Source organism: Tasmannia lanceolata, unplaced genomic scaffold (assembly GCF_043159265.1).
Source record: "Tasmannia lanceolata isolate RefF3 unplaced genomic scaffold, GAP_Taslan_0.1 ptg000044l, whole genome shotgun sequence".
NCBI classification, from domain to species: Eukaryota; Viridiplantae; Streptophyta; class Magnoliopsida; order Canellales; family Winteraceae; genus Tasmannia; species Tasmannia lanceolata.
In genome coordinates, this window is record NW_027518721.1 from 25,392,071 (window position 1) to 25,408,275 (window position 16,205).

Consider the following 16,205-nt stretch of genomic DNA (forward strand, 5'->3'; position numbering starts at 1 on the left):
TCAACATATCTTTAGAAACGTGGTAGCACTCCAAGCGATTCCACATCCGTAGGGAAAACTGAACCTGCACTTGGAAGAGTCACATAAAAAAACAAACTTTGAAATTACTGAGACTATCAGATCCTCCCATCTTAATACATCAACACTCTAAAAACCTATTCTCCTATAGCCTTCTTGAATTTATGGACCCCTAAAATCTAAACATTCAAGTGGTTCGACCACCTTCCTCCCTGATAAGGGGTTTTCTCTGTATTTTGTTTTTTCTTCGTTCCTGTTTCTTTCTTGCTTCCTATTGTAGATATGGGTGGTCCATCTCGGCCTCCTAAATTTGCTATATATAATTATTGCCATTTCAAAAAAAAAAATCTAAACATTCACCCTTCTTGACTGACTCATCTCAAGAACATGTCTAAAACTAATATTTTTGGCTGTGATTATTATAAAATCTCTTCGATGGTCTACATTCTCAGATGAATGTACTACAGGCCTAAAATTTTCTCTTTCGACTGATTGAGATCATTAGTGTTGACCATCTCCCTCTCTAAACTTTGATTAACATTGTCCACGACAAGTCTCCCATGACAATCCGCATCCATAGCAAAACGAAAATTTGCACCTGAACCAAACAATTAAAACCTTCTGTAAGGTACTTAGATGAACATGCAAATCAAAACCTGAGAATCAAATTACGAATTTCATGAGAAAATGTTAATAATAATCTACAAATATGAGCATAGAGAGAGAGAGAGAGAGAGAGAGAGAGAGAGAGAGAGAGAGAGAGAGAGAGAGAGAGAGAACAAAAGAGACTTCATGGACAGAGAAAAAAAAAAATTACAAAGGGGGCTAGAGAGAGATTGGCAGGTCAAAGAATAAACAACTAACCTGCAAACAATATGCGTACAACCTGATATTCGTTCGACATAGAACTTGCACATCGGGCATCTCTTCCATTTCTCTCTGTTAGCAATCTCCACAACCAAACGATGATCATCGTTACCTCTCTCATCTTTCTTCAATTTCTGAAAATCCTCACACTTTATTTCCGAATGCCAAGGAACTTTGCACTGAGCACAAAACAATCTATGACAATTTGGACATTCCGATTCTCTAATAATCTGCACCCCTAGGTCCTCCAATAATGCCGAACATTCCTTGTAGGGACAATAAAATCGTTTCGATACAGGTACCATCGACTCACAAACAGCTTCTCCCCATCTCTCAAACACTTCCACCTGGAGAATCGCTTTACAGAATTCAGGTTCTAATGCCTCTTTACATTTGTCATCAGGACATATAACCAGGCTCACTTTCTCTTTAATTTTGGAGGCAACATGTTTGCTTACACAGTCAGAGCAGAAAATATGAGAACAACTCTTAATCCTGAACATTCTTCCCACCTGTTTTCTTTCCATGCAAATCTTGCAGACGGTGGCAGCAGATTTGATGGTTCGTTTCTCCTCATGGTTAGACAGCGCTCTATTTTTTGCTAGGCTTGCCATCCACTCTCTTATGCAACGAAACAGGAAGAATTACCAAGAAGATAAATCACAAAACTTTATCAAGTATCGAATTCTTCCCCTTTCTTCCAAAAGTCTCTCTCTCTCTCTCTCTCTCTCTCTCTCTCTCTCTCTCCCTAGAAATGATTTTTTTGACAACCTCTTGATATTCAGGCCCCTGAATCATAAGGGAGTGTTAGAATATGTGAGATCCACCGTTGGATTAGGTGTAGATCTCACTGTTAGATCTTCTTGTGGGAGATTAGGCAAGTTGGTTAATGAGGCAACCCACTAGAATAGGCAGCTAGATTTAATTAGTAAGTAGATTAGATTAGAATATTCCATCATTATCTCTTTCCATAGTCTGCTTGATCTCTTTCTATGTTTATCATTTATGTGCTCAATATAAGCACACCTTGAGCTTTATTGTAAATCATCCAAGAATTAGTGAAATCTTCTCCTAATTTTACAGGGAGATAAGGAAAAGATAGTGACTCCATCAAATAGATAACTCTTAGAGTTTTCAGTTAAGATACCTACGTATTAAATGACTCCATCACATAGAGATACATACGTAAAGATAGGATTAAATAGGTTTCAAAATGGGAAATCAAAGGTCCTCTTCTTCTAAAAAATGTTGCATCTGAATATCTGATCAATAAGATTTATTAAGAGGAATAAGATTATTAAGAGGACCGGATGGAAAATGCTTTTTAATAATTAAACCATAAATCTTAAAATATTCTCCTAAATTTAATAAGGAAATTTTTTATAAGATTTAGCTAATTACAACGAGATCCAACCATATAAGAAACAAAATTTAGCTAAATTTGGAAGCCTCACTTATAAAATAACTTCTGAAATTATTCAAATTATCAGATCCTGAAATCTAAATACATCAACACTCGAAAAAAAATGTGTGTCTTCTTTTGAACTTGGATTGTTACCACTTCTTTGTTTTTAATCTTTCACACATTCATTGACCAAAGACGCATTTATTTTTATTTTAGGACCATCAGGACATGTTTGGCAACTATAAAAAAATAATTCGTGGTCCCAACTGTGAGGCCGTGTTTGGTAGTCATGAAAGATTTTCCAGGGAATATTAGTTTATCAAGTAGGGGGAGAGGGAAAATGAGAGTAGGACAGCGAGGGAGTTGAGAGGGCATGAGTGAGGAACGGGTGAGATATTGGATTATAAATGATTAAATATCACACCAACTCTAATGGCTTAAGCTTTTGGAGCAATTGATTGTTTCACATGGTATCAAAGCCAGATTTTGATCCTGGGATCCACCACCCTTCCCTTGTGCCACTCTAATACAATAGGGGAGGGTCTATACCTTCAAACGGCTATGCTTTGCCACCTTGCTTGCCAAGCTTATAAAGCAGCCCATGCCACCAAAAAATTATGAACGCGATGCATCCGGTCCTTGGAAAGGAATCCCCACCCATTTTTGCTCTCTTAGGCTGACATATGGACTTTGAAGGTGTCAAACTTTCTTGTTTGCTGAATGTATTATCTTTCATATACTAATAAACCGGTAGGGGTCCCCGCCAAATCCCAGCTTACCCATCAAAAAAAAAAAGAAAGGTGTCAAACTTATGCAATCCGCCTTTTCGAAGGTACCAGTACTTGAACAACATTCAACTTCTTTCTCTATATTCTTAAACTTTTGGAGTAATTCGTTGTCTCACTTCCCAACTCCTTAATATTCAAAAATCCATGTGTATGGACAACCCAAAAGAGGGGCTACTTGTGACTTGTGAGGGTGAGTATTGAATTACAAACGATGAACTAACACCAACTCCGTAAGTTTTTGGAGCAATTGGTTGTCACTCGAGTAGCAGAAAATTAGGGAAAAGAAAAACTCTACTCAAAAATAAGATTTTGTTTTCCTAATTTTTCAGCCACTTTACACATATATAGTCGAATTTGTGTTTGTAGGGTGTTTTCACATTCTCTCTCATTCTTATAATTGCCAGCAATTTGCCTGGTCGCCTTGCTAAATGAAGAGCCTCTAGAGTCTCATTTTATACGAGCAATCTTTACTGCCAAAGTGCACTTGAAATCCTTTTTTTGTAATAAAATTGGTACCATTTTGAAAACAAAATCACAAGTCTACAAAAAGAGAAAAAAGGCTTAATCACATCACTTTCCATTAGGGGTGGCCAACCGGTTCGGTTCTCGGTTCCTTTTTTTTCAGTTCTCGGTTCTCGGTTCTATGAACCGTAAGAACCGAACCGAACCGAACCGTAGTACACAGTAGGACCGAACCGAACCGGACCGAACATAATCGGTTCGGTCCGGTCCGGTTCTTCGGTTCTAATGGCTAATTATTAATTATTAATTATAATTTATAAAACTTTTAATTAAAGTTATAATATAAGTTACTTTCTTATTATAAGAATAGTATTAGCTATTACTTATTAATATTATAAGTAATTTATATTATTAAGTATATGTATAATAGAAATATAAAAATATTATATATATATATATATATATATATATATATATATATATATATATATATATATCAAAAAAAGGTTTCTGAGGTATCGCTCACCCTGAGCAGCCCTCTAAATACCCCATCTCCCATAGTTGGTTGAGTCATCCAACCCATTGGTTCTGTAGGTTATAGGGAGGATTATGGTTATGCTTAGGGTTAGGGTTATGGGTTATGGTTATGGTTATGATTAGTGGAGGTTTTCAAATGGATGGCTACAAATTAAACTCTTATAAATTGAATGGTTAGGATTATGGTATGGAGGTGGTTTCTTAGGGACACCCTATCTATGTGACGTCCTATAGAATGAATAAGTAGGATGAGTCAAACAACATGTAGGTAGTGTTATATGGAGGCTTGCTCACCCTGCGCGATACCTCAGAAACCTCAAGCCCTATATCACTATATATATATATATATATATATATATATATATATATATATATATATATATATATATATATATATTCAAAGTTCGGTTCTTCGGTTCCGGAACCGAACCGAGAACATTAGACCCGGTTCTTCATCAGTGAAACCGAACCGGACCAAAAATATTTTTTTACAGTTCGGTTCCGGTTCGGTTCTTCGGTTCCGGTTCGGTTCTTCGGTTCTGGTTCGGTTCTGGCCACCCCTACTTTCCATACCTCATAAAAAGTAAAATCAGGAAATCACAAAATTTTTTTTTTTTTTTTTTGGCATAGCCTAGCATCGCATAGCACATTTTCTGGCATGTCTAAAACAACTAGAATACCGTTCCACTTTCGAATTTAATTAATGAGGAATGATAGAATGAAGGGTGCCCTTTCAAAAACAAGCTCAAAGGGAGCCCCTGTTGGTGCCTTTCAGCAATGTACATTTATGATTCCTTTAATTTTGTTCCGTTTGCATATTTTTCTGCTCTATCATAAATGCACAATGTAGAAACACATCAATAGGGGCGCCCTTGTAGCTTGTTTTTGCACGGACGCCCTTCATTTTATCATTCCTGTTAACTAATTCATAATAGTTCATGGCTTTTTCAAATATAAAAGCATCAAGGCCAATCGAGCATGGTAAGCAAGCCCCAAAAAATTACTATGCTATTTCAATTCTTCCATTTGATAAACTACTAAACGCATCAACAAATTAAATAAACTACTTTTATATACTTTTAAGTCCATTAGATAAACAAACTTCAAAGGCATCAACAACTACGAAATCTTAATACATTTCCCTTTGTCACTCCCAAAAAATGAGAGCACCGCCCTCTACCCAAGTCCATGTATAGAGCCATGATACTGATAGAAAAGAAGGGGACCATAGCAAAACCCCCTTTCAATACAGAAGACGATGATCACCATACATCACTATCCTCCATTTTCTACATCGACGGACAAGAAGCATGAGTCACAGACCATGTTGATCCACATCCATAGCAAAACTGAAACCCACACCTGAAACCCACAAACCCAAATCAATTATTGAAGTACTTAAAGAGGAAAATCCACGATATAATATTCTATTACAAAAGAAACAAATAGTCATGAAATGTCAGCAACCATCCCTATGCCAAACAGCTTACTGTGGCTGAGAGAGAGAGAGAGAGAGAGAGAGAGAGAGAGAGAGAGAGAGAGGATCTAACCTGCAAGTAATATGTAGACAACCTTGTATTTTCTCCACATAGAACTTGCACCTCGGGCATCTCTTCCATTTGCTTCTCTTTGCAAGATCCATCACCATCAGATCATATTTACCAATCTCTTCTTTATTCAACCTCTGAAATTCTTCACACCCAACCCCCGAATGCAAAGGAACCTTGCATCGGGCACAGAACAATCTTCTACAACTAGGGCATTCAGTTTGTGTTACAAATTCCTCTTCATCCCCTACCAAAAAAGCTATACAGTCCTTATATGGACAGTAAACTGTCTGTGACCCAAGAATCATCGATTCACAGGGAGCATCTCCCCATCTGTCAAACACTTCAGCTGGAAGGATTTGTTGGCACGATTCCGGTTCTAACAACCCCTTACAATTGACATCAGGACATCTGACCATGGTTATGTTCTCTTGAATCTTAGCTGCGACGTTTGCTTACACAGTTATCGTTTCTTGTTAAATTTAGATCTTCACTATATTCTCTGATGTATTTTCATTAATAATAGAGATTGCTTAAATAAGCAATTACAGATAAAGATAAACATAAGAAAAGAGATAAAGATAAGAACAAGAGATGAAGATCTTCCTAATTTAAATCAACTTCCCTGATCTAATCATCCTAATCTAAACCAACTACCTAATCTGCCACTACGCAATCCAACGGTTAGATCCACATATCTTAACATTTCTAAACATTTCTCCAAATTCTTTTCCTTCAATAAAGATCTTACAGAAGCTCTTAGAAGATTCACCTGTTGCATTTAAAACTGGCTGAATGTTTCTTTTGGGATTGATCGCACTCTTTGACGATCGGATTGTGATGTGAGGTTGGACTGGAAGGGAAGACATAACGGATGACATGATAACTTCTTGTAGCTGTAATTCGTCAGCATACTTATCATCCGAAACTGGGAATATCTTCTTCATTTGACAGAGCTGAGAAATAAAAATCATCTACATACTGTAAAAAATTTGAATTCGATGACCCTTCCATCTCTCTCTCTCTTTAAAAAATGTTTCTCTGAGTTCATATTTTTAAGAGATTCTATCTGTTCTGATGAGGGGATCTGAAGGGTCATTTTTAGTATCTGGACTTTTCCAGATGAAATGGGTTATTAGATTTATGTTTATAAGTTATTTCCCATGCATGGGGTACAACGCACACGGATTCCCAACTTGGGAATTGATACCTACACGATGACCAAAAAATAATAACTGCACGAGATTTATTTCTTTTTTTGCATCTATTCTACTGGCTGCTGGGACGATAATATATGACCCAGTAGGTTAAACGCCCATATTGAAAATAAGAAGAAAAAAGTAGACATAATGTCAGAAGGCAGGACGACTACTGAAAAACCTCAACTCATCATATTTAGAAGAGGCAGAACCACCTATTCATCCACTAAACATCCCAAGGTGTTCGTCACATTTCCTCCTCCCTTCCTTCTCTCCAATTTTTCTATGGCTTTTTCAATGTGGGACTAAACATTTTACATTTCCTCTTTTTTTCTTTTTTTTTGGTCTGATTCAATGTGGGACAAGGTGTTTGTTTTTATTTTTATTTTATTTTATTTTGAAAAAGAGAACTGCTGGTATAAAACGGAAATCCATTTTGTAAAGGAAATAGGGAATGCGACACATGCACAAGAAGACAAGGAAGTGAGCTCCAATTGTTAACTTTTAATGCATTTGGAGTTACATTTACACACAACAAATTAAAACCCTTTTCAAATATTCTGGAAAACATCAATCCTCCATATTGTCCCATTATCCAGGGACTAAATACATCAACCCTACTACAATTTCAACAGCAAACACTTGAATTAATCAACACCACTAAAATCTTTCGTTTTGACTGATATTTGAAGACATTCACCCATTGTTCCCTCTCAGATGACTGAGTTCAAAAACGGTAATATAATATATTGTATTGATTTGAGATGATGACCATTGGTCACCATCAGCAAATGATTAAACGCGTGAACACTCACTATGTTATGTCTCTTTACTGATCTGATATCATCACCATCCCCTAACCAAATTAGCCAACATTTTGATTGACTGCAACAATTAGCGTCTATCTCCACGTTTCCTTTTCTCGCTCTATGTTGAAGCACAATTACGATGGTCATTCCACAGTGATCCGCATTTATAGCAAAACTGAGATCCACACCTGAAAGCCAATGTACAAAATAAACACTTGAAATAGTTGCATGAATGCAATAACTGATTGAATTGCCCTAGAAATGTCACAAATAATCATCAAATGCACCTTCAATTAACAGCTTATACACACACATGGAGAGAGATGGGTAAACAACTGTTGGGGAGAATTAGAATGGTGGTAATTAATAAAAGACAAAAATAAAGATGATCGAAGTAGCAAACACAAAGTGAAGTAATTGGAAATTGGGTTATGGAGTGCATATAAAATGAAAACCACAATTCAAACAATAAATCAAGTAATTGGGGCAAGATAATCCACTTAAGGCTCTGTCTTAAGGAACATTATTTCCTGCTATTAAACGTGACTAAGATGGAGATTATGTTATCAAAAATTAGGGTGGGGATACATGAAGTCATGAAAATTTTATTTTATTTTTGGAGATAATGCCCACAAGATGGAATGCCCAATCAATAGATAAATAATCTCGTCAAAAAACCTTCAACAAAAAATTATTTTAGGAATTAAATAAATTAAAAATCCCTCTAAAATAAATTAAATAGGGTTGGTTTGAGTTATCTTTTCTTTATAGATAAATAAATTAAGAAATTTTAGGAGTATTTTGCGTTGCTAACTTTTCTAAGAAATTCCTATCTTGGTTGGATTGCAAGAAAATATCTTTGATAGAAAATTATTTCTATAGTTTTTTTTTTCTTTGAGGAATTATGTCTGATTAATTTAGAGGGATAACATCATAAACCGAAGGTCTCTGACTAAAAAATTGGATAGGGTTGGTTTACCTTAAATAAAATAAGAAATTTTAGATTTTTTTCCTTTCCGAACTTTTGTTTTGGGAGTAGGAATTTAGGTTTTGGCTTCTAATATTAGGAGAAGAAGAAGGGGAATGTCAAAGGAAAAGTCAATATTGGAAGAGATATTATTGTGGCTTAGTTCCTAGTTTTTTTCTCAAAAATAATGGAAGGGAAAAACGCTGCTTTTCTCAAGGACTAATGAGTAATTATTTTGCCATATAAGGACTAAGCAGCAAATATCCCTCTTGAAATATGAAGGTTTTTTCCAAGATCTGTCTCGTTTATGGCTATTCCTCCTTTGGTACGAGTCAGTAGGGTCAAAGAATCTGCTTTCGAAGTACTGCTTGCATTCGATGTGCTACCTGTACTTTCTGAGAGTGCATTTAATATGCTATCTGCTAATTGTGAGCTATCTTTCATTGGAGCTATCAATGGCTGGAAGTAGGGGACTTCTGGATTGACCCGCTATTTTACCATTAACAAATTCGTCTTTTCCAGCTTGCACCAAGCGAGGATTGAACCATCGCTTTGAGGGGATTCTTCAAGCTAATGCTGACTTTTCCTTTTCCTGGGTAAAGTTCATACATATGGCTAGAGTCTAGTAATCTAGATTGACTATTTTTGTACAATGCATTTACTCTAGGATTGGGCTCTCTCGAAGATTGGATCGTCTTCAACCTCTCATCGTTTCCAACATGGGAAAACGCAGAGGAGATGAAGTCGCACAACGTTGGGGCTTTGGGGGGGAGATTTGGTCTCTGGTCAGTTGACAAACCCTGGTCTTTCTTGTTTGTGGAAGCATTTTTTGTACTTTTTTGGCTCCCTGAAGAACGAGGCAAAGGCTTATGGGCCTTTTTCTGAGAGTTTAAGGAGGATTTTTCCTTGTTGAAAAGATCCTCATACTGCTCAGACGCAAGAAGCCCAGAATCAGGAGATTTACTATTATCCTTGATTGAAGGCGCCGGTGGATTCATGGAATGGGAGTAGGGGGTAAATGCTAGGAAGTAGATGCTGTGAAAGTGAGTGGCATTTAAAACTCTGACTAAACCTAACAGCTAAACTACAATAAGAAAATACTTGAAACAAAGGTGAGAAGACCACAAAATGCAGATAGAAGCTACCATTTCATTAACCAGGAACTCTAATCTTCACTCCATGGAGCATCGAGAAGGAGCATCTCCCCAGAAACCCCGACACACTTCCCTTCTAAATCACTCAACAGAACAAAATGAGAACTGAAATTGATATTTCCACCCCTTTTTAAGCACCCTCCTATCACCACTCCCTAACCCCCTAAAACCCATCTTTTGTAGTGATCTTCAATGGCTTGTTCTTCTCAATCCATGATGATTTCCTCTCAGAAAATCGTATTGAGGGGCATATTACAGAGAAAAGAGGAAACTTGCAGAAATAAAATCAGAGTCTCTCATTTTGAATGCAATAAGTGATTGAATTGCCCTAGAAATGTCACAAATAATCATCAAATGCACCTTCAATTAACAGCTCATACACACACACATGGAGAGAGACAGGGGTAAACAATTGTTGGGGAGAATTAGAATGGTGGTTAATAAAAGACAAAAATAACGATGATCGAAGAAGCAAACACAAAGTGAAGTAATTGGAAATTGGGTTATTGAGTGCATATAAAATGAAAACCACAACTCAAACAATAAATCAAGTAATTGGGGCAAGATAATCCACTTGAGGCTCTGTCTTAAGGAACATTATTTCCTGATATTAAACGTGGCTAACAAGGAGATTATGTTACCAAAAAAATGGAGATAATGCCCACAAGATGCAATGCTCGTTCACCTTCTGCCATTTAAACACTGCACCTCAAAACCAATATCAAACCACATGTCCAAGACTTAGATGAATTTAGATTGCTGGAATCAGCATCCTATTCCGATTCCACCCGATTCCAACGACTGGTTCAAAAGATTAGTGGAATCAGGAGGGACAGAAATGTCAAATGACTCCAGCGTAGAATTAAATCTTTATTATTAGAAAAATTCCGGAATTTATTTTCTTCCCCAAGATATGGTATTCTCATTTCTCCAGGGTCTGAATGAAATTTTTATTAGAATTTATTTTAATTTTTTTTCCCATTCCATTTAGAGGGGAAATCCAAGTAGGATGCTGATTCCGACTCCTGATTCTGACAATCCAGAGGTAGAGGATCAGCTCTGCACAGTTTCGAAACTTGATGCAAATGAGACCCTAATCATCCTTTCATGAAAATGAAAAGACATGAAAGCATTTCTTCTAGAAATAATTAAGTGACATTTGAATACAAGAAAGCAATTGTGATAATTAATTTTAAAAAATACCGAGCAAAGACTAACCTGCATGTAATATGTTGACAACCTTCCTTCTTTTCCACATAGAAGTTGCAACTGGGACATCTCTTCCATTTGCGGCTCTTAGCAAGCTCCATCACCATTAGATCATCTCTTCCTCTGTCACCTTCATTCAGGCTCTGAAATTCCTCACAGTCAGCACCCGAATGCCATGGAACCATGCAAAGAGCACAGAACAATCTGTGGCAATTCGGACACTCCGATTGTGTTACAACTTCACCTCCATCATCAATCAAAAGTGCCGAACAGTCCTTGAAAGGACAGTAAAATCTCTGTGAAGCAAGAACCATGGACTCGCAAACCGCATTTTCCCATCTCTCGAACACTTGCGCTGAAACAATAGGTTGGCAGAATTGAAGATCCAACAAGCCTTGACACCCCACATCAGGACATTCCACCATCGTTATGTTTTGTTGAATCTTTGCGGCTATGTGTTTGCTTATACAGTCGTTACAGAAAACATGAGAGCAGTTTTCATTTCTGAACATTTCTTCCTGTGATTTTCCTTCGGTGCAAATCTGGCAGAAGGTCTCAGAGGCCTCACCCGTTTCGGTTGTAAGCGATATCGCTGCATGTGTCGGAATCACAACATTCTCCTCAGCCATCTCTCTCTCTCTCTCTCTCTCTCTCTCTCTCTCTCTATCTCTTTAAAAAATGTTTCTCTGAGTTCATATTTATAAGAGATTCTATCTGTTCTGATCGATGAGGGAATCTGAAGGGTCATTTTTAGTATCTGGACTTTTCCAGATGAAATGGGTTATTAGATTTATGTTTATTAGTTATTTCCCATGCATGGGGTACAACGCACACGGATTCCCAATCTGGGAATTGATATCTACACGATGACCAAAAAATAATAACTGCACGAGATTTATTTCTTTTTTTGCATCTATTCTACTGGCTGCTGGGACGATAATATATGACCCAGTAGGTTAAACGCCCATATTGAAAATAAGAAGAAAAAAAGGAGACATAATGTCAGAAGGCAGGACCACCTATTCATCCACTAAACATCCCAAGGTGTTTGTCACATTTCCTCCTCCCTTCCTTCTCTCCACTTTTTCTATGGCTTTTTCAATGTGGGACTAAACCAGGGGCGGAACCAGGAATTTACACCTGGGGGGCCGGACTAGTTGTAAAAAAAATGCATGATACACACACACACTTTCATAGAATAAAAAAGTTAAACCATAAGTTACTCTTATTAATATTTCCCTCACTACTGGTGCTTGGTCATGTAATTGGGATTGGAATTCCTACACTTTGATTAGAACTGATATACGGTGGGCGACCGCTTTATTCCCAATCTTACCATTTCTGTTGTAACTTGGGTCGGATGAGTCAAGATTTTTCATGGGAAAACCGGATAGACTTATAAACCCAGTGCTACCCCAGATGGTTTTTCTGATTGAATCAGGTTTTTACATACTGCAACATGATTTCCACCCTAGTCCCACTTTGTGATGAGTTGGCTCAACAAATACATGCTGCACTCTGATTTCTTCATATGAAAAGTAACTTAATTTCATCACAAGCTTTTGACATTCTAACAGAACATGAGGAATCCATGAAGAGATGACATTCATAGAAACCCAAAAAACTTAGAAGAACTAAGACTCTAGATTAGAAAATGCAAATGTAGAAAAGGAAAACCATATGAGGCAAAGACAAAACCCTAAAACCTAAAATAAAGAAAGCAATTGAAATGAAAGATTTAGAGATCGATTCGATTTACCATTTTTGCTGAAGGGGGTTTAGAAATAGAGAGTATATGGATGGAGGTCCCCTTAAAATAATGGGGTGAATATTCACTTGATCACTTATTCACTTCCCTTTCCAAGTTTCAGCAGAGAACTCTCCTAAAAGGCTAAGATGGAAGTTTATACGGTAGTTTTTTACTTTTTGTAACATAAGGATAAGGAGATCGCTTAGATGGGGGAATTGATATTTTCACCCCTTGGAATTGATATTTTCACCCCTTGAGAAACTATAAAATAATAGATATTTAATTTTTTTGCAAATCTTTGGGGGGGCCCGTGGCCCCCCAATGCAATACGTAGTTCCGCCACTGGACTAAACATTTTACATTTCCTCTCTCTCTCTATCTCTCTCTCTCTCTCTCTCTCTCTCTCTCTCTCTTTTGGTCTGATTCAATGTGGGACAAGGTGTTTGTTTTTATTTTGAAAAAGAGAACTGCTGGTATAAAACGGAAATCCATTTTGTAAAGGAAATAGGGAATGCGACACATGCACAAGAAGACAAGGAAGTGAGCTCCAATTGTTAACTTTTAATGCATTTGGAGTTACATTTACACACAACAAATTAAAACCCTTTTCAAATATTCTGGAAAACATCAATCCTCCATATTGTCCCATTATCCAGGGACTAAATACATCAACCCTCCTACAATTTCAACAGCAAACACTTGAATTAATCAACACCACTAAAATCTTTCGTTTTGACTGATATTTGAAGACATTCACCCATTGTTCCCTCTCAGATGACTGAGTTCAAAAACGGTAATATAATATATTGTATTGATTTGAGATGATGACCATTGGTCACCATCAGCAAATGATTAAACGCGTGAACACTCACTATGTTATGTCTCTTTACTGATTTGATATCATCACCATCCCCTAACCAAATTAGCCAACATTTTGATTGACTGCAACAATTAGCGTCTATCTCCACGTTTCCTTTTCTCGCTCTATGTTGAAGCACAATTACGATGGTCATTCCACAGTGATCCGCAATCATAGCAAAACTGAAATCCACACCTGAAAGCCAATGTACAAAATAAACACTTGAAATAGTTGCATGAATGCAATAACTGATTGAATTGCCTTAGAAATGTCACAAATAATCATCAAATGCACCTTCAATTAACAGCTTATACACACACATGGAGAGAGACAGGGGTAAACAGCTGTTGGGGAGAATTAGAATGGTGGTTAATAAAAGACAAAAATAAAGATGATCGAAGTAGCAAACACAAAGTGAAGTAATTGGAAATTGGATGGAGTGCATATAAAATGAAAACCACAACTCAGACAATAAATCAAGTAATTGGGGCAAGATAATCCACTTAAGGCTCTGTCTTAAGGAACATTATTTCCTGATATTAAACGTGGCTAACATGGAGATTATGTTATCAAAAATTGGGGTGGGGATACCTTATGTCATAAAAAAAAAATGGAGATAATGCCCACAAGATGCAATGCCCATTCACCTTCTGCCATTTAAACACTGCACCTCAAAACCAATATCAAACCACATGTCCATGACTTAGATGAATTTAGATTGCTGGAATCAGCATCCTATTCCGATTCCACCCGATTCCAACGATTGGTTCAAAAGGTTAGTGGAATCAGGAGCGACAGAAATGTCAAATGACTCCAGCGTAGAATTAATTCTTTATTATTAGAAAAATTCCGGAATTTATTTTCTTCCCCAAGATGGTATTCTCATTTCTCCAGGGTCTGAATGAAATTTATTACAATTTATTTTAATTTTTTTTTTCCATTCCATTTAGAGGGGAAATCCAAGTAGGATGCTGATTCCGACTCCTGATTCTGACAATCCAAAGGTAGAGGATCAGCTCTGCACAGTTTCGAAACTTCATGCAAATGAGACCCTAATCATCCTTTCATGAAAATGAAAAGACATGAAAGCATTTCTTCTAGAAATAATTAAGAGACATTTGAATACAAGAAAGCAATTGTGACAATTAATTTTTAAAAATAACGAGCAAAGACTAACCTGCATGTAATATGTTGACAACCTTCCTTCTTTTCCACATAGAAGTTGCAACTCGGACATCTCTTCCATTTGCGGCTCTTAGCAAGCTCCATCACCATTAGATCATCTCTTCCTCTGTCACCTTCATTCAGACTCTGAAATTCCTCACAGTCAGCACCCGAATGCCACGGAACCATGCAAAGAGCACAGAACAATCTGTGGCAATTCGGGCACTCCGATTGTGTTACAACTTCACCTCCATCATCAATCAAAAGTGCCGAACAGTCCTTGAAAGGACAGTAAAATCTCTGTGAAGCAAGAACCATGGACTCGCAAACCGCATTTTCCCATCTCTCGAACACTTGCGCTGAAACAATAGGTTGGCAGAATTGGAGATCCAACAAGCCTTGACACCCCACATCAGGACATTCCACCATCGTTTTGTTTTGTTGAATCTTTGCGGCTATGTGTTTGCTTATACAGTCGTTACAGAAAACATGAGAGCAGTTTTCATTTCTGAACATTTCTTCCTGTGATTTTCCTTCGGTGCAAATCTGGCAGAAGGTCTCAGAGGACTCACCCGTTTCGGTTGTAAGCGATGTCGCTGCATCTGTCGGAATCACAACATTCTTTGAGGATACAATTGTTGTAGTTTCATCATGAGGTTGGAGCAGAGAAGATATAAGTGATGCCATGATGACTTCTTGGAGCTGTAGTTCTTCTGCATATTTCTCATCTGAAATTTGGAAGGGCTCCTCTTCACCAAATAGAGCCAAGTAGAATTCATCTGCATCGACTGTCAAAGTGGGATTTGAAGATTCCAAGTAGAATTCATCCGCATCGACTGTCAAAGGGGGATTTGAAGATTCCAAGTAGAATTCATCTGCATCGACTGTCAAAGTGGGATTTGAAGATTCAGCCATCTCTCTCTCTCTCTCTCTCTCTCTCTGGTAGAGAGATTGCTCTGTCTTGTTATTCATAGGTGATTTTAATAGCTTTTGGGGATGGGTTCGAAAGGTGATTTTATCCACAATCCATCATTTTGATATCGACACTCCTCTCTTTAATTTGTTTTTTTATAATTTGTTGGCAATTGTAGAGCCTAAGGAAAGAAGTCCTAATCACAAATCAAGCCTGTCCGGATCTTTGCCCCATATTCAAGGCTTTCTCCAATTGTTATTGAGCATTTTTAATGGGTTCCTGAGCTTCAGGTTTATGGTGATGTCCCATGATGATGGCACTATTTAATTGATTAGCTCCTCTCTCTCTCTCTCTCTCTCTCTCTCGTTGTTTTTTGCATAACAATGTGATGTGGAAAGTAAGGAAGATTGGTACATCTAAAAGAAGAAAACAGATGGGTCATCTTTTTCTTTTTCTTTGTTACTCCCCTTTTCTTTCTCTGTATCTGGCTCCTGATTGGACCCAAGAAAAGGTAGAGGACATACATACACACAGAAAGATAGAAGAGAGTTTGCAAG

The 16,205-nt window shown here is 37.3% G+C and overlaps 4 protein-coding genes across 4 annotated transcripts; all 4 read right to left on the bottom strand.

The window, feature by feature from the left end:
* Positions 1-1,499, bottom strand: LOC143863461 (E3 ubiquitin-protein ligase RSL1-like). Its single transcript, XM_077374125.1, has 2 exons — positions 883-1,499; positions 1-64 (listed from the first exon to the last, which is right to left on the bottom strand). The coding sequence occupies exons 1-2, from the start codon at positions 1,497-1,499 to the stop codon at positions 1-3; spliced, it is 681 nt and encodes a 226-aa protein (XP_077230240.1).
* A 3,692-nt stretch (positions 1,500-5,191) lies between these two features.
* On the bottom strand, positions 5,192-6,571 carry LOC143863462 (E3 ubiquitin-protein ligase RSL1-like). Its single transcript, XM_077374126.1, has 3 exons — positions 6,397-6,571; positions 5,628-6,078; positions 5,192-5,439 (listed from the first exon to the last, which is right to left on the bottom strand). Exons 1-3 carry the CDS (start codon positions 6,569-6,571, stop codon positions 5,367-5,369), a joined length of 699 nt encoding a protein of 232 aa, XP_077230241.1. The 3' UTR covers positions 5,192-5,366.
* Positions 6,572-7,307: 736 nt separating this feature from the next.
* Positions 7,308-11,601, bottom strand: LOC143863648 (E3 ubiquitin-protein ligase RSL1-like). The gene is made up of 2 exons (XM_077374377.1): positions 10,972-11,601; positions 7,308-7,820 (listed from the first exon to the last, which is right to left on the bottom strand). The coding sequence occupies exons 1-2, from the start codon at positions 11,589-11,591 to the stop codon at positions 7,751-7,753; spliced, it is 690 nt and encodes a 229-aa protein (XP_077230492.1). The 5' UTR covers positions 11,592-11,601; the 3' UTR covers positions 7,308-7,750.
* A 1,579-nt stretch (positions 11,602-13,180) lies between these two features.
* LOC143863613 (E3 ubiquitin-protein ligase RSL1-like) lies at positions 13,181-15,950 on the bottom strand. The gene is made up of 2 exons (XM_077374333.1): positions 14,749-15,950; positions 13,181-13,766 (listed from the first exon to the last, which is right to left on the bottom strand). Exons 1-2 carry the CDS (start codon positions 15,705-15,707, stop codon positions 13,697-13,699), a joined length of 1,029 nt encoding a protein of 342 aa, XP_077230448.1. The 5' UTR covers positions 15,708-15,950; the 3' UTR covers positions 13,181-13,696.
* Positions 15,951-16,205: the final 255 nt, after the last annotated feature.

Bases quoted from the DNA above. Each gene is read 5' to 3' on its own strand.
- LOC143863461 (XM_077374125.1), bottom strand. From the start codon at position 1,499: ATGGCAAGCCTAGCAAAAAATAGAGCGCTGTCTAACCATGAGGAGAAA. The intron at 65-882 runs GTTAGTTGTTTA...TTCCAAGTGCAG, and splicing joins TGTACGCATATTGTTTGCAG to GTTCAGTTTTCCCTACGGAT.
- LOC143863613 (XM_077374333.1), bottom strand. From the start codon at position 15,707: ATGAATAACAAGACAGAGCAATCTCTCTACCAGAGAGAGAGAGAGAGA. The intron at 13,767-14,748 runs GTTAGTCTTTGC...ATTGGCTTTCAG, and splicing joins TGTCAACATATTACATGCAG to GTGTGGATTTCAGTTTTGCT.
- LOC143863648 (XM_077374377.1), bottom strand. From the start codon at position 11,591: ATGGCTGAGGAGAATGTTGTGATTCCGACACATGCAGCGATATCGCTT. The intron at 7,821-10,971 runs GTTAGTCTTTGC...ATTGGCTTTCAG, and splicing joins TGTCAACATATTACATGCAG to GTGTGGATCTCAGTTTTGCT.
- LOC143863462 (XM_077374126.1), bottom strand. From the start codon at position 6,571: ATGAAGAAGATATTCCCAGTTTCGGATGATAAGTATGCTGACGAATTA. The intron at 6,079-6,396 runs GTGAATCTTCTA...TAACTGTGTAAG, and splicing joins GCCAGTTTTAAATGCAACAG to CAAACGTCGCAGCTAAGATT. The intron at 5,440-5,627 runs GTTAGATCCTCT...TGTGGGTTTCAG, and splicing joins TGTCTACATATTACTTGCAG to GTGTGGGTTTCAGTTTTGCT.